The following is a 14,098-nucleotide window of genomic DNA, read 5'->3' on the forward strand; positions in this document are numbered from 1 at the left end:
CCATGTCTACTAGACTGGTGAGAATAGCTCTTCTTATCTGTTAAAATTGGTGGATCTGGCGAAACAAAAACTGAAACAAAGGCTCCCCCAAATTTCACCCCAACCCCCAACAACCTGTCAGTGCTCCCTGCAGCTGCGTTGGTCGTTTCTGACCCTGCACTAGAAATCACTGCACAAAGAGGTGGTCTCTGCTCAGTGCTGGGGCCAGCGTGGGTGCTTTGCTACTGAACTTCAAGGGTGAAATGCTAGCTATACAGAAGAAAATTGGCTTTGTTATGAATCCTACCTGGTAAAGAAACTACTCATAATTTTTTTAATGTGGAATATTAAATTTCTTTCAGATCCAGTATTCAAATGAGTGCCTTATACCGCATAGGCTAACAGTATTCTCTTTCAGCACAGTAATGTTTTAATATAATGGAATATTATATATCTAATTGTTACAGTGAAGAATTCTGAGCGCTTCAAAGTATTAAAATAAAGGAGGGAAAACAAATACTGTTACTGGCTTGATCTTATAGTAAGTTACTTAGATAAGGTGATTGCCTTAGACTAGGAGCCTGATTAACAGTATTTATTAAAAAGTCAGACTTGGATAAAATTGAATTTAAATGAGAACATTTGGCGACTATGTCTAAAATTATATATATAGTCTGAAGACAATTTGTAAGTGTTCTAAGAAGATAAATATCTTAATGGTATCTTGACAGTACAGCTCTCTGTAAAACTTGACCTCAAATAATAATAGAAAAGTAATGTACAACCTCGTTATACATGTTTATATCCTACTGACATATGTGGATGTTGTGGATGTACTCTAGTCTAGAGCTTGGCATCGTAATGGCTTTGATCCCATGGCTGTAAGTTTAATAAAAGCACTTCTCAGTTACCACAAGGGGGCAAAATCGGATCCAAAATACTTTGTGTTGTTATTAAAAAAATTAAAAAATTAAAAAAAAAAATCCACTAGTATTTGCTCTCACAACCTTTTAAGATACATTAAAATTTCATAGCAAGTATGTAAAACAAATAAAGCTACACTCATCCTGACACTACTTTAGTTCCAGAAAAAAACCTACTAGATCTTTCAAGGTTAAGAAAACAATAAAATAAGAGTGCCCATTCAGTAGTTGGTGTTTTTTTTTTTTACTTTTGCATCTTGCATTCATTATGATTAAAAAAAAAAGTTCTCAATTTAAAATTGGCTGTAAAGAAGAATTAAAACATAGAGAACAAAGCAGAAAATACCATTTGATTATCGTGATTGCATCTTGCACTTGGGTGCATGGTCTGTCTCTAAACTCTGACTCATCTGCCACCAGCAGGCTTTAAGGTGATAATCACCCACACGGAGCTATTTGCACATCATGTCTATCCTATCCTGTATCTAATTATACCCTTTATAACAAACTGTTTAGCATAATTAGTGGAGTTATGCTTTACAGGAAAAAAGATGCAAGCTACAGTTTAGAAGATTCAACTTTTTGAAGGCACACATGTACAGTTTAGTAATTTTGGTATTTGATCACAACAATGAACATTTTGATGCATTGGTCTATGCAAAATTACACAATCATTATTTTAGCAAGTAAAATAATGTAATTTTCAGAATATTTACATACTGTATGTAAGCATTGTTTAAAATTATGAAATGGTTTTGGGACTCATTAATTGCTAACACTTTCACCAGGATTTTTCCAGACATGGCTGAAAAATGCTGAAGGGGCCAGCACTGGAATCAAGAATGCTGGAAATGATCAGAGAACCTATTATTCAATTGATAGACAACAGCAGGTACAAATGACCTTAATGGGAAAGCTCTTCCCCCCCCTCCCCCCCCCCCCCTTTCTAGATGATCCGAAAGGATGTTTACTTCATGACCACTCTCTGTGTTCAAACTTCAATGATGAGCTGCTTTAATATGAGATCCTTTGAGGTAAAAAAGGAATAGATAATGATACATATATGTGCACACAGGTAAATATGTTTTATTTTTCTTTGCTTGCTTTCATTGCAGTCTTAAAAGTGTTAAATGAATGTCGCCTGCAGTAGCATCTTTCTTGCAAGCTGGCAGTTTAGTCTTCACACCCCCCTGCCCGAACCCCATCCTCCTTGTTTTAGAAAAAGCTTGAAGGACACAAAAGCCAATACCCCAGCCCCTGCCCTCCCCCCCCCCCCCCTTCTCACCATCCCCTCCCATCAGTGCTTGCTGCCAGGCAAAATAAACCCCAAACTGTATCTCCTGAGAGTACCTTCCTGGCCCCAGAAGGGGAAATACTCTGCTGATACGAACACAAACATTGTATTAGCCTAGACAAAGGAAGAAATCATGCAGAATCCATTAAAGCAGCCACAAGTAATGAATCTGGTTAGTTTTTATGTGTTAATTGTACTTCTGTTAAATTCTTTTAGAGACCAGGATAAGTTTATGGGTTCTATCCTCATTTAATGATAATTCTGCTATTCCTATCTTACAGGAAAGATGTTCAGAACATTGTGCAAGTGGAGCTATTTTCCCCGTGAGCTACTTAAGAAAAAACACATGAAAAAACCATGCAGAATATCAGTATTTACTTGTGCTCATGAAGAGGTGCTCATGCTTCATCCTTTCCAGCTAGGCAAAGAAATTTGTTGAATTCTACCACGTATTATTCCAAGACATTTAGAGCAGATTAAAGGTAAAGCATAGACCTGTAGAAACTCATATTTCCTATGGAATGTTAAACAGAATTGTCTCCATTTGTAATAGATAAACTGTACTAATCACCCTGGTGTAAAATACAAAGAGGTCAACAATGCATCCTTTCAGCTCACCATTATTTAAAAGGTGTTTGAGTTTCCCTATTAAGTTTTCAAAGGCCAACATCTGCTGATGCTCAGAAATGGCGGATGTGGTGAGGAAGGCTGTATGGAGTGTGAAGTGAAAACACAACCATATATTCCATGCAACACAGTACTAGGAAACTATAGCACAACCAGACTCCAAAGAGCTATTTTCCCATTCATCCCATTTCTGTTATTGATGGCAGGAATATTCCTGAGAACAGCGATGCAAACTTCTCTTTCATTTAGTTCATTTTTTGGTTACAAAATACATGTATAAACAGCAGATTTTGAAAACAGCATATCACTATGCATTTGCAGTCATGCAAACGCCAAAGGAGACACTACAGTGGGAAAATTACGTTATTAAGATTGAAGGCTTTCATTTGCATGTTATTGTCCTTGCTGCTGTTTCACTGTTTAAAGCCACAAACCAGATGCCCTGGCACTCGGCTGCTAACGCCGCTCTTGTTTGCACGGAGGCTAGTTTTGACGGCGTTTAACTTGCTGTCTACAGCTTAACAAATCAGCGCCATTCATGAGCTTAAGTAAACTGAGCCGATTTATAAATTGATAGACCTGACCCTGCATCATAAGAAGTGAGATAGTTTTACCCAAGTTATTAGAAGCTTTTCAGCTGGATATCAGGTATGGCAAATTGTGTTTTAGTACTGTGATATTTTATTATTGTGATAGTTCTGCATCACACAAGTTGTGTCTAACACCTCTGCAAAGCTGAGGCTGTGGGGAATATTCTTTCCATCAGCCACAGCAGGATCCCATTTCCGTCTCCCTGCTTTATTTTTAATTAGCTAACATGCCATGACTGTGGGCACTGCTCTGCTACGGAACTCAGCTGAGACTTACAGCTCAGCTACCTTAGTTTGTTCATGTGTTTTATTTAATTATTTACCTCTTTTTTTGATATAATAGTTCTTTACATAATGGTATTATGGTTTTGTTGTAGTTTAAGTGTAACATTTTGATGCTCTAATTGCACACAAGAAAGCAAGTTTTTGTGAAGGAACACAATTGTTTATTTTGTGGAGTAAAGCCCATTTCAAAGGTCGCTGGCGTTAAGGCAAATATTCCAGCAGGTACACTGCATTTGCTTAATGAAAACTCTTCCATTTATAAACTCTTCCGCTTGCTCTTTGAATTTACATACAGACATACATGGATGAAAATTAATGGTCGTATGCTTTCATTAGTAGCAAACACTTTTTTTTTCCTTTTTTTTTTTGAAAAGATACTCAACAAATATCTTCTGTGGAATAGTGTCTTAATTCTCTGTATCACACTCAGTTTTCATCTGCTGATCAGAACTGATCAGAAGATCTGCAGCTGAAGGCAGATGTGATGTCAGCAGTGACATTCTCTCTGACCACATAATATGGTGACACGTTAATGCAACAGTGGAAGGGCAATACAGAGCCCCCCTGCACTACAGAGCACTTTTTCAGAGAAATATTATCTACAACAGAAAAGGGATGTTGGGAAATTAGATCCAAGAAGCTGAATGACAAAGCAAAACAACACCGGTTTTATTACTTACTACCAATACTGGAAATACTGGGTATACCTGTAGAGAAAGAAAACACAAAAAGCTATAGTTAACTGTTTGCTGCAGTTAGCTGAGCTATTACATCTAAGATTCTGAAAACAATCTTCTCCCACTTCTCAGAATATTTTATCAATACATAGTTAAACCCAAGCAACCGCCAGTATGTCTCCAGCCCTTTATAAATGCAGTCTTTAGATTTTTCAGTACGAGACTGCAGGGACCACTAAAATGTATTGACAGATGGGTATTTCTGGGACCTACACCAGCTCTCTGAACTTCATGAATTTGTTCAGAACAGTTTTGTATTTCAACTAACCAGTCATTAGGTTTAATGCTTTCGATAAAAATATCAGTCATGCATGTATTATGCAGATCTACAAGAATAATTTAACCAAAGGATAGATGCACTGCTAACTGCTTTGGCCAGCTGCTTAAATCAGTTGACACCTTCTGTTGCATTAACTGTATATAGCTATTTTTTTCCCCTCTTTTACCTGATGGTTATCTAAATTAAACTAGGGAAAAGGAATGTAATTGAGCGAAACAATCTAATGCATTAGGTTGGTCATATTGACTAAGCCTCTCATTGATTTTTTTTTTTTTTTAATTGTGTCCCCCCTACTTTCATTTCAATTCCTAAGCTGAATTAATGCAAGGAAAGCATTCCAGAGGCAGGTGAGATTTACCAGAAGAGGTGGGGCTGCTGTGGAGTAAAGCTCCTCCGTTAGATTACCAATGCGGGATCTCGTGTTGCATGATGCAGTCCCAACAAGTAACCTGCTGGTGGCTCTGTCTTGAAAGGTGTGTAGCACAAAAATATGGACATGGAATCTTTCCTGAAATGCTGTCTTGTTTAGATTAAATGTCATTGCTAATGGCAATATTGCGAGTCTATTTGGTTGAAGTCACAAATTGCAGATCAGTATTTAAATCCTGGATATTTGCATCTTCTCAGTTAAATACAGTTTGCCTTTTGTAAGTTTTATTGACTTCTAATGGCAAAGACTTTTACTGCAGAAATCTGTCTGTTTCTCCATTTAACATCTGCTATACTTCTTTCAACATCTATCTTGAAGTTCTGTCTTACACAGAGGTGGCATGGACTTCGTTCTGCAATTACGCAAACTGGAGCAAAGGAATGCCTTAAGTGTAGATGATACTCACTGTAAGCAAGGTTGTAGAGTCAAGGTGGCAACATTTCTAACTTGTGGCATGGCTAAGGCAATGCTGAAGTAATTGCATTTGCAGAATGGTGACCATAAACAGATCTTTTGTGTTTCACCCCATCAGACCTGGAGCACACATCAGAACTGCAGCTCTCTGGTTTCATATCCTACAGAACCTGTGGTCTAGCAGAGCACCGGGCATTGCGCTGGAGGCAGCACCTGCTGCTAACCGAGTCCCAGGTGCCGTTTGCAAACCTGGTTATTTCTACTTCTGATGAGATAAACATGCACTTGTCAAAATTTTAGAATCACGAGGTATTAAAAGCTAAATAAAAATACCATTGTTCCAGAACAATGATGTTACAGTTCTGAAGGTAATGAAAAGTGCTTTTTTTCAGTTAGGATAATGTAAAAGGCCTTCTATCCCTTTTTCTTAAATGTCAAAAAGGCAATCCATTTTCAAATAATTTCCCCTGAAGTTTCAATAGCAACTTGTTTACATTTTTGCAAGTCATTGTAATTGTTTTAAATTAGCAGGATTCATTTTCCTTTATACATTGATGGAACCTGCACAAATATTAGCTAAAATACAGATACTGTGTTCTTGCATCAGACTTCCACTGTGAAATGGTATTTGTATTTCCTCTGGGTATACTCCCCCGCCTCAAACCTTCTTCTCTCCTACACACACATACAAATATCCTCTCCTTTCTCTCCTGAACAGATTGTAGCAAAGGGAGAGGTTTTCCTGCAAGTCCGCTTGCCTCATTTTGCTGTACTTCAAAAATTTCAATGAATTCACAGTGATAAATGTTTTCTGGGCAGAGAACAATGAAAGCGAGATGCCTGCTAGCCCGAAGGGCTCTGCATTAACCTTGCAAAGTTGTCTTCAGGTTCTGTTTGAGAAGCTCTTTTGTCATCGCTGTACAGGGTTTCTGGGTTGGAGCGATCTGTAACCAGCTTGATTTTTGCAATACCAGGTATCCATCCCTATGTGTGGCAACTGGCCTTGATAGTGCACTACTTTGTGTCCTTTCTGCTAAAGAAAGTGCGAATGGCACTTCTAAGTTTGTCTGGAAAGGAGCTGGTTATGTAGGGCCACAAAGCAGTATCTATTAACACTCTGTGAAAACTGCACATATGATGGGAAAATTATTCTTAGTACGAGTGTGTTTGTGAGATCTGGAGTTACATATTGAGACCAGCTCTTGAATTCAGCCGAGCAGTATTTGGTGCAAGCCCTTAGGTAACAGCACAGGAGGTGTATGTAACTTGTCGGTGGGGGCGTGCAGGGGCCGAGGGGGGTGGCTCCCGCCGTGGCAATGCCGCCGGGATGCTGGCAGGTGGCGGAAGCCATCCCACCGCTGCCGGCCCTTTGGATGAAAACCGGTATGTTGCATGATGGGGATCGTTTCCAGTCAGCCTTGTATTGAAATCTATGAGTACTTTGCAGCATGAAATGATGTGAACAGGTTATAGAGAGAGATGAAGAATCAGGCCCGTTACCTTCCCTTGATGCAGAACGCTATTTAGCTAGACATAAAGAGTAAATAAACCCAAGTGATTGCATTTATGTATATTCAGTTGTTAAACCAAAGCAATGTGCAGTCTAAATGATCTTCCGGTTGAAATCACTGGGATGGTTATTACTGGTAATAGTTTTATAGCGAGGAAACAGTGAGTAGAGTGTGCAAAGAAAGTTCAGGGGTAGCTACTGCCCCGGAAATGGCAAACATTGCAGAAGAAAGTCTCTAATACTTTTTATTATTTTTGACTTGACTTGAGGGTGGTGGTTTGGTGTATTACATGTTCCCTGTAAGTGCATCTAAATATACACGCATTACTTGAGAGAAAGAAATCTGGTGTTTTCCTTTTATAGGATCTTCTGCATCTGCCCTGTAATTTTCTCATTTCCCCTTTTTCCAGAAGCGGATTGTTTTAGCTGTTATCTACCATGGAGCTGACTATTGAGAATGGAGAGAAAAAAGCAAATCAGATGGTAGAAAAGAAAGCAAGTTTTCAGTTTCTCATATAGTTTGTGTCATTGGGAAATCCATAACACAAAGGAGGAGCATCAAGGTTTGGGTGAGAAGGGCCACACTGCGGCTTCCACTCTCAGGGTGGGTCATACCCTGCCGTTCCTCTTACCACCTCCATCGTCAATGCCTGCGTGCACTTCCCATCAGCAGCACAATTAATGCAGCCAGGACGCATCCCTTCCCGGGCAGGGAGTACATGTGGGGTGGAGGAATTACTCTGTCAATGCGTTCTTGGCTACCATCTTTCCCATGGTCTTCATTCCTCTTCTCCGTCACAAGTGGAATGTGCACCTGCCGTATGACAGGGAGCCAGAGACATGCTCCTGCTGCTATCCAGACGCTACGCTCAGCTCGCTCACATGCAGCGAAAGTGTCCCCAAGAGCACAGTGAGTGATCCGGTTTAGGTGAATGCAGCCCAGAAACTGAGGATTCGGACTGCCTCCTATGAAGGCATGGCAGGATATGATAGTAAATAATGCAGTACAAATCTGGATGCCTATTGATGGCTGAGCAAAACTGTGTGAGAGCTTTACTGGCAAAGGAGACATAATTGTACTCTGTACATCACATTTTAACTCTTAAACGAGAACAAAGTACAGAGCTTTCCATAGCAGGAGTCAGAGCTATGTAAAAGAGACAATTCTTAGGAAATTTCATGTGTTTCGCTGCAAGAGCCCTAGAACTCGTGCTACTGTTAATTTTGCAGTTGCTTGCTCTGTAAAGACTGAAAAATGTTTCATTCCCAGAAAATGAACTGTTTAGATTAAGTTTGTTATTATCCACTTTTGCTGTCCCAAGCAATACCACCACAAATAAATGGGACAGAGTTAACAGTTATTGGTTTACTGGGTAACACCTTTTATAATCTGGACTTTTTCTCATGATGTTTTAGTGACTCCAAACCAGTACAGAAAAGAGTCTAGTAAACTCCCAGTGAGATAAAAATATTTTTCAAGGAATCATAATTTATTGATAAGATTATTAGATATTAGAAACTACAAAAAAAGCCTGAAACTCAGACAATTTTTAGAACTTTGAGTATCTTATAACAGACACTTTGCCTTCCCATACTGCTGCTTATGGACTAGAACCCTCCTCCAGTGCTCGTCTTCACTGTATATGGTAAAAAGAGAGTTGTCTGAGGCCAGTGATGGATGGAAGCAATTAATTTCCCAGCAACAGATGCCACTGTAACCAGCACAAACAACCAACTTGGCAGGGTCACGCAAGAGAGTAATATGCTGAAGAAGAATTTGTCAAGCCCCATTTTAAAAAAATACAGCACATGTTATTTGTAGTGCACCGTTTTTACATAGGTACCTGCAATGTTTTGCTGGCCATTGCACTGGATACCTAGCTGGAGTCTGACGTTTATCATTTGCAGGTTTTCCTGACACTTCTGTCTTCCCGAATGCTCTTGATGCACTGCAGTTTTGCTTCCACCACCAAGATTCCCAGCCTGACACAGCTTTTGTGTGGCTTTTACATATTTTGTAAACTTCATGAGCCAAAACTACTGTGTAATATAAAACAGGAACAGCAAGAAGCTTTGCTGTTTCGTAACTTACTCTTGCATTCATATCTTCCTTTTTCTCTACGGAAGGTGTTATCAAAATCATTGAGGAGCAACATTTTACATCTTAAACATGAGTAACCCATTCCTTCAGACCGAGATCATGTGGGATCACTTCATCTTCCGCAGTCATGCAGTAGACACTGGAAAGCTCCTTCCATTTCTTTGGGGGAATTGGGCCCTTAGAAAATGGGACACCATGTACCTTATGCATCTGCTTTGACAGGACAGCAGGATGTGTGATCTTTGAGGTTACAGGGATCCATGCTGCTTGGATTCCTGAACAGAAAGCCTGCCATCGCACCACCCTTTGGCCAACTTCATTTACCCCGGTCCTTCAAGATGGCTTTGCGTTAGCAAATGCTTACGGGGAAAACAAAAAACACAGATGAAGGTAATCAGTGCAATACTTCAGGTGCCACATTTTTTGCCAGAAACTGTTTTTGTGGCAGCTGTGCTGCAGTGATGCCTTGTAAGCCTTTTCCTATTTAGGGAGGATTAAGGCCATGCTGCTGAGACAGAGGCTGTACTGTCGGAGGAGGACCCACTGCAGGAGAAATTCAGTGAAGTGATTTAGACTATCTGCCTAACTGTTGACTGAAAAGAACCACCGACGTTCCCCGTGTCCTGGTCAATCCTTTGTTTCATGTTAAACTACGAATTAGGAAAGTCATATAACAGCTGGGAGGTGGGTTTTGCTGAGTGTCAGGCGCTAGTGGTACAGGTTATTGGTTGTGGAGGGACTGACAAAAAGTGAGCAGGCTTTGATGGATGGCAGCCCAGCAGTCTTAGACAGCTCTGTCTGACGGAGCAAAGAACAAAGTGCCAAAGATGATCTAAACAACAGGAGGAAGAAAAGGGCTAGTGCTGGCAGGCACATACAACTGCTGAAGAGAAAAGCTATCTTGTAATACCAAGTATAGAGAAATTTAGTTAAGTTCGCTCTGAGTGTCAAAACATATTGCAGAAAAAACTCTCCATAGAATGTGGCAGCACAAGGGAATAAATATAATCACAAAATAGCCAGTAAGATAGAATGAAAATACAAAATAAATGTGTGCAGGAGACAAATGCGGAGATATTGTTAGTGCCAGTAAACAACAGAGTACTCGGTGTCTTTCACAAGCAAAGCATGGAATAAACAATTTGTGTTCTCCTGAAAACCTCATGTAGAGTTAAAATGAGAAGGATACAGAAAATGGCTTTATATCAAGGTTTAGCCTATGTCTGGAGTACAATCTAGAACGGTCTTGTATTTCATGAGCTGTAGCTTGAAAAGCTACAATAAAGTCTTCTTGGCCACAAAAAAATGGCAGAAGCAGAACAGTGGAAACTACAGAAGCTTCAGCTGGGAAAGATTTGGAAACAGGCATTAGGCTTCTTGCTGGGTCAGAGGAAACTTCCCAAATTCAGAGAATATCAAGAAAAGGGATATTTTTGTTTTGTGGAAAAAAAAATATCTGTTTCATTTATACAACTATTTTTAGCTGTATCTTATTTAAGCATACTTATATAAAAAAACCCCAAACCTTCAAATCCATTTAAAATCTAAAATATTTTGGTCTCAGATGGAAAAGATAGTCTGAAAATTGCAGGAAGGAAGAGTATCAAAAGGACACTATTACCAGATTATACAAAGTGTCCCCAGGGAATTGAAGTAATATGTCAAGGGAAATTCAGGGTCAAACCAGGTAAGTTAATTCTATCAACATGTTCCAGCAACTATTTACAGAATTCATGCCTGACTGGGGAGTATAATGCTAGGGATGCGTTGCTGGCCACACGATGGAGACGGTGACATAAATGCAAAGGGTAAGTGAAATTACATCAGCTATGCAGAGAGTTTACACAATAATGCAAAATTTCATATGCTCCAACACACGTGCCATTAAATCAGCAAGTGACAAAAGAAATGGAGCTTTTACATGCCATAAATGATTGCTTCTTGGAGCAAGTGATCAGACAACCCACAAGAAGATAAGCTGATTTAGTTCTGAGTAGTACACAGGACCCGATTCAAGCAGTATCAGTTGACTTCTGGACTGAAAGTTAACATACTTCTTGAGAAGGAAAAGGATGAAAAAAATAAATATCCACTGCAGTAATATTTAACTTCCACAGAACAAGCAGATAAAAATGAGGAAGTCAAAAGAAAAAAGAAAAGAGCAGCTAAAAAGATTTAATGCAAACAGCGTCAAGGCAGGCTAGAGATAAAGTCTATGAGAGACTCAGAATAATCACATATAACCCATCAATTTCTAAAAAAAATATAAAAATCAGCTATCTTATAAACCAAAAAAACTGCCAACACCCAAAGCAGCTGAATGAAGATGATTTTGGAAAGACACCCTTCGAAAGTGTAAGTCATCTCAATGGAGAAAGACAGGAAAAAAACCCCACCATAAAATCTGTCAGGTTAAATATAAACCACAGTCTTTTGAAAATCAAGTTGCTACAGACATAAAAGTATAATAATTCTTTTTTGTTAAAATAACCACACTAGAAGCAGCAGGCCTCCCAGAGAGATGGTTGGGTAGATAGGCAATTAAGGTATAAAGGTACTGAATACTAAATAAATTGTTTTCACTAATGTTCACAAGAAAGAACGTTAGAGAGATTCTCACAATCCAAGGAAGTTGTTCTACATCTATCATCAGCTGAAGGTTTTTTAGAAGACGTAAATAATACCAAACAATAAGTATTGCCATAAGGTGATGTTACCCGAAAAATGTTATAAAAGAACTCAAATACGACATTTCTGAACTAACTACTGTAACATATAACCTGACACATTTGTCAAGCATGATGCCAGAAGAAATGTTGTAACTGTGGCACAGGCTTTAAAAATGACTCAAGGGGTGATCCCTGTAATAACAAAATATAAAGCAGAAACATTTTTATGCTATTGTAAAAGATCAATGCTGTTCTTATGTCTAGAATATCGTGTGTAGTTTTAGCCCCACCAAATAAAAAAATGACACAGAACCAGAAGAGAACAAGAAAGCGCAGATGATCAGAGATGTGGCACGTTTTAGAAAGATAAGATTAAATAGATTAGGATTTGTCATTTATAAAATAGGTTGGGTGAGTGGACATATCAAATCAATATAATCATAAACGGTATAACGGATGTAAGTAGGGATGCATTATTCTCTGTTTCTTTCTACCTAAGGAGGCACAGGCCTAACCATATAAAAACATTTCAACCAAACAAAAGGAAATACCTTTCTCTCATTGTGTCATTAAAATGTGAAATGCATTTGCCGTAAAATGTCACTGAGATTATGACAGCTGGGTCGGTCCCTGCGCTCAGCAGCTGGCAACCACTGTGGGGCTGATGGAGGGTCCGGCTCAGAAAGCCAGTTTATTGCTGGCAACTGGGAAGGCAAAGAAGAAATCCTTCATGCTTCTTCCTGTTTGCCATAAATTCCTGCTGCTGATCACTGCTGAAGCCAGGATCTGAGGGCAAGTGGAGCATTTGTCAGCTCAAACGAGGTTATGTTTTCATGATGCTATTGTAATAACAGTAATAATAATAATAATAATCGTAACAATGAAAGATTGCCTATAATTTGCAAAACGTTTTGTTGCTTGATGGGACTGTATATTTGATGGAATTCAATAATGTCAAAAGTTGTTTTAACAAGCTTCAGGCATCCTTTTGGTGGGCGCTAATTCCACTGTTCCGTCTGGTGTGTACTCAACTGACTGGAAATGATGTAACTGACACAGTAAGCTGCATTTCGAACGATCCCCGTTTTCATGTTCAGATGTATCTTGTCACTAGCTTAGATGATTGCTGGAATAGCAACTGCATTATATATATATGTGTATGTGTGTATATATACACAAGTATGTATGTGTATGTGTATATATAGAATATATAAATAAACCCAACCTGGTAAATCTCACCATTTTTCCTGAACATAGGTTTAAAGTATTAATTCTGTGAGGCATGCTCACTTCTTATAACATGCAAAGAAGTAAAAACTCTTACAAAATGTTTTTCCTCTGCTTTTTGGAAGTTCATTTTTTTCTTCTCAGTAAGAATTTTATCATAATTTCATGCCCCCACACTTCATGGTTTGTTACTTGGTCTATTACTCTCACATTTAAACTTGATAAGGTCCTGCTTCCTATGATATTCATTTTTGAGTTTTGATTCTTCACAGCTGCTGCTTTGAAGTCTTAGATAACATTCTGAGCATTGCATATTGCTCCTGGTTTTAAACTTTTCATTCAACTGCAGTACGTAGTTCTGTTTTCTCCCAAATAACTTTTCAGTAAATTTTTATATTCGAATATTCTAAAATGAATGTTTTGCTTTTAATCAGGGCAAAACTACGCACCCTTTTCTTAAAAGAATTTAGTAACTTCTGTCAACAGGTTTCATGATTTCTCCTCATCTTCTTCAAAGGAATTTAAGTCTGTTACTCAGTTCAGGAGGATTCTAAATTATTGTGTATTTCATACATGCACAAAAGGAAGAACTGATGCTCATGCTTGTCTTTGTGCCCTCTCTTTCAGCACCATGTTCTTTTTGACCCAGTCCTGCCCAGGACCAGGAAGTGCAGCTGTCAATAACTTCCCTTGGATAATATGAACGTGTCCTAGAATAGTGAAGCATGTGTGTCTGCCCTCGCTGTCCCCCTTCAACGTTTGCAGTGATCTACAAGAGCGCATGTGAATCTGGACCGCAGGTCAATGTCAGGTAAAAACTTCCTGTACCAACCTCAAGATCTTTAGTCGTTAATTAGAAAAATTTGGTCTGAGATTTTTTTTTAGCTTTCTTAAATGTACAAAAAAGGAGCACGGACCTCATCACACACACTGAGCTGAGGTTATTTTGAACGTCAGGGCAACAGGATGTTTGAATGGAGAGCTGCCAGCACCACGGCTGGAGCAGGACTGCAGATATTCCCACTGGTTTCT

General features: G+C 39.0%; 1 protein-coding gene and 1 long non-coding RNA gene across 6 annotated transcripts in view; one reads left to right on the plus strand and one right to left on the minus strand.

Annotated features, from left to right (window-relative positions):
- The window catches only part of NTNG1 (netrin G1), a 158,797-nt gene that overhangs the window by 46,778 nt on the left and 97,921 nt on the right, over window positions 1–14,098 (minus strand). For all 5 annotated transcript variants that reach the window (XM_055724474.1, XM_055724475.1, XM_055724476.1 and 2 more), the window contains exon 5: window positions 4,379–4,405. In XM_055724474.1, the coding sequence (XP_055580449.1) occupies window positions 4,379–4,405 (27 nt within the window). The remainder of the gene's footprint in view (window positions 1–4,378; window positions 4,406–14,098) is intronic.
- LOC114014461 (uncharacterized) lies at window positions 2,218–14,074 on the plus strand. Its single transcript, XR_003557943.2, has 3 exons — window positions 2,218–3,471; window positions 13,694–13,877; window positions 13,952–14,074. It is a non-coding gene; the product is annotated as an uncharacterized LOC114014461 (long non-coding RNA).

The sequence above is a fragment of the Falco cherrug genome, chromosome 12 (assembly GCF_023634085.1).
Source record: "Falco cherrug isolate bFalChe1 chromosome 12, bFalChe1.pri, whole genome shotgun sequence".
Lineage (NCBI taxonomy): Eukaryota > Metazoa > Chordata > Aves > Falconiformes > Falconidae > Falco > Falco cherrug.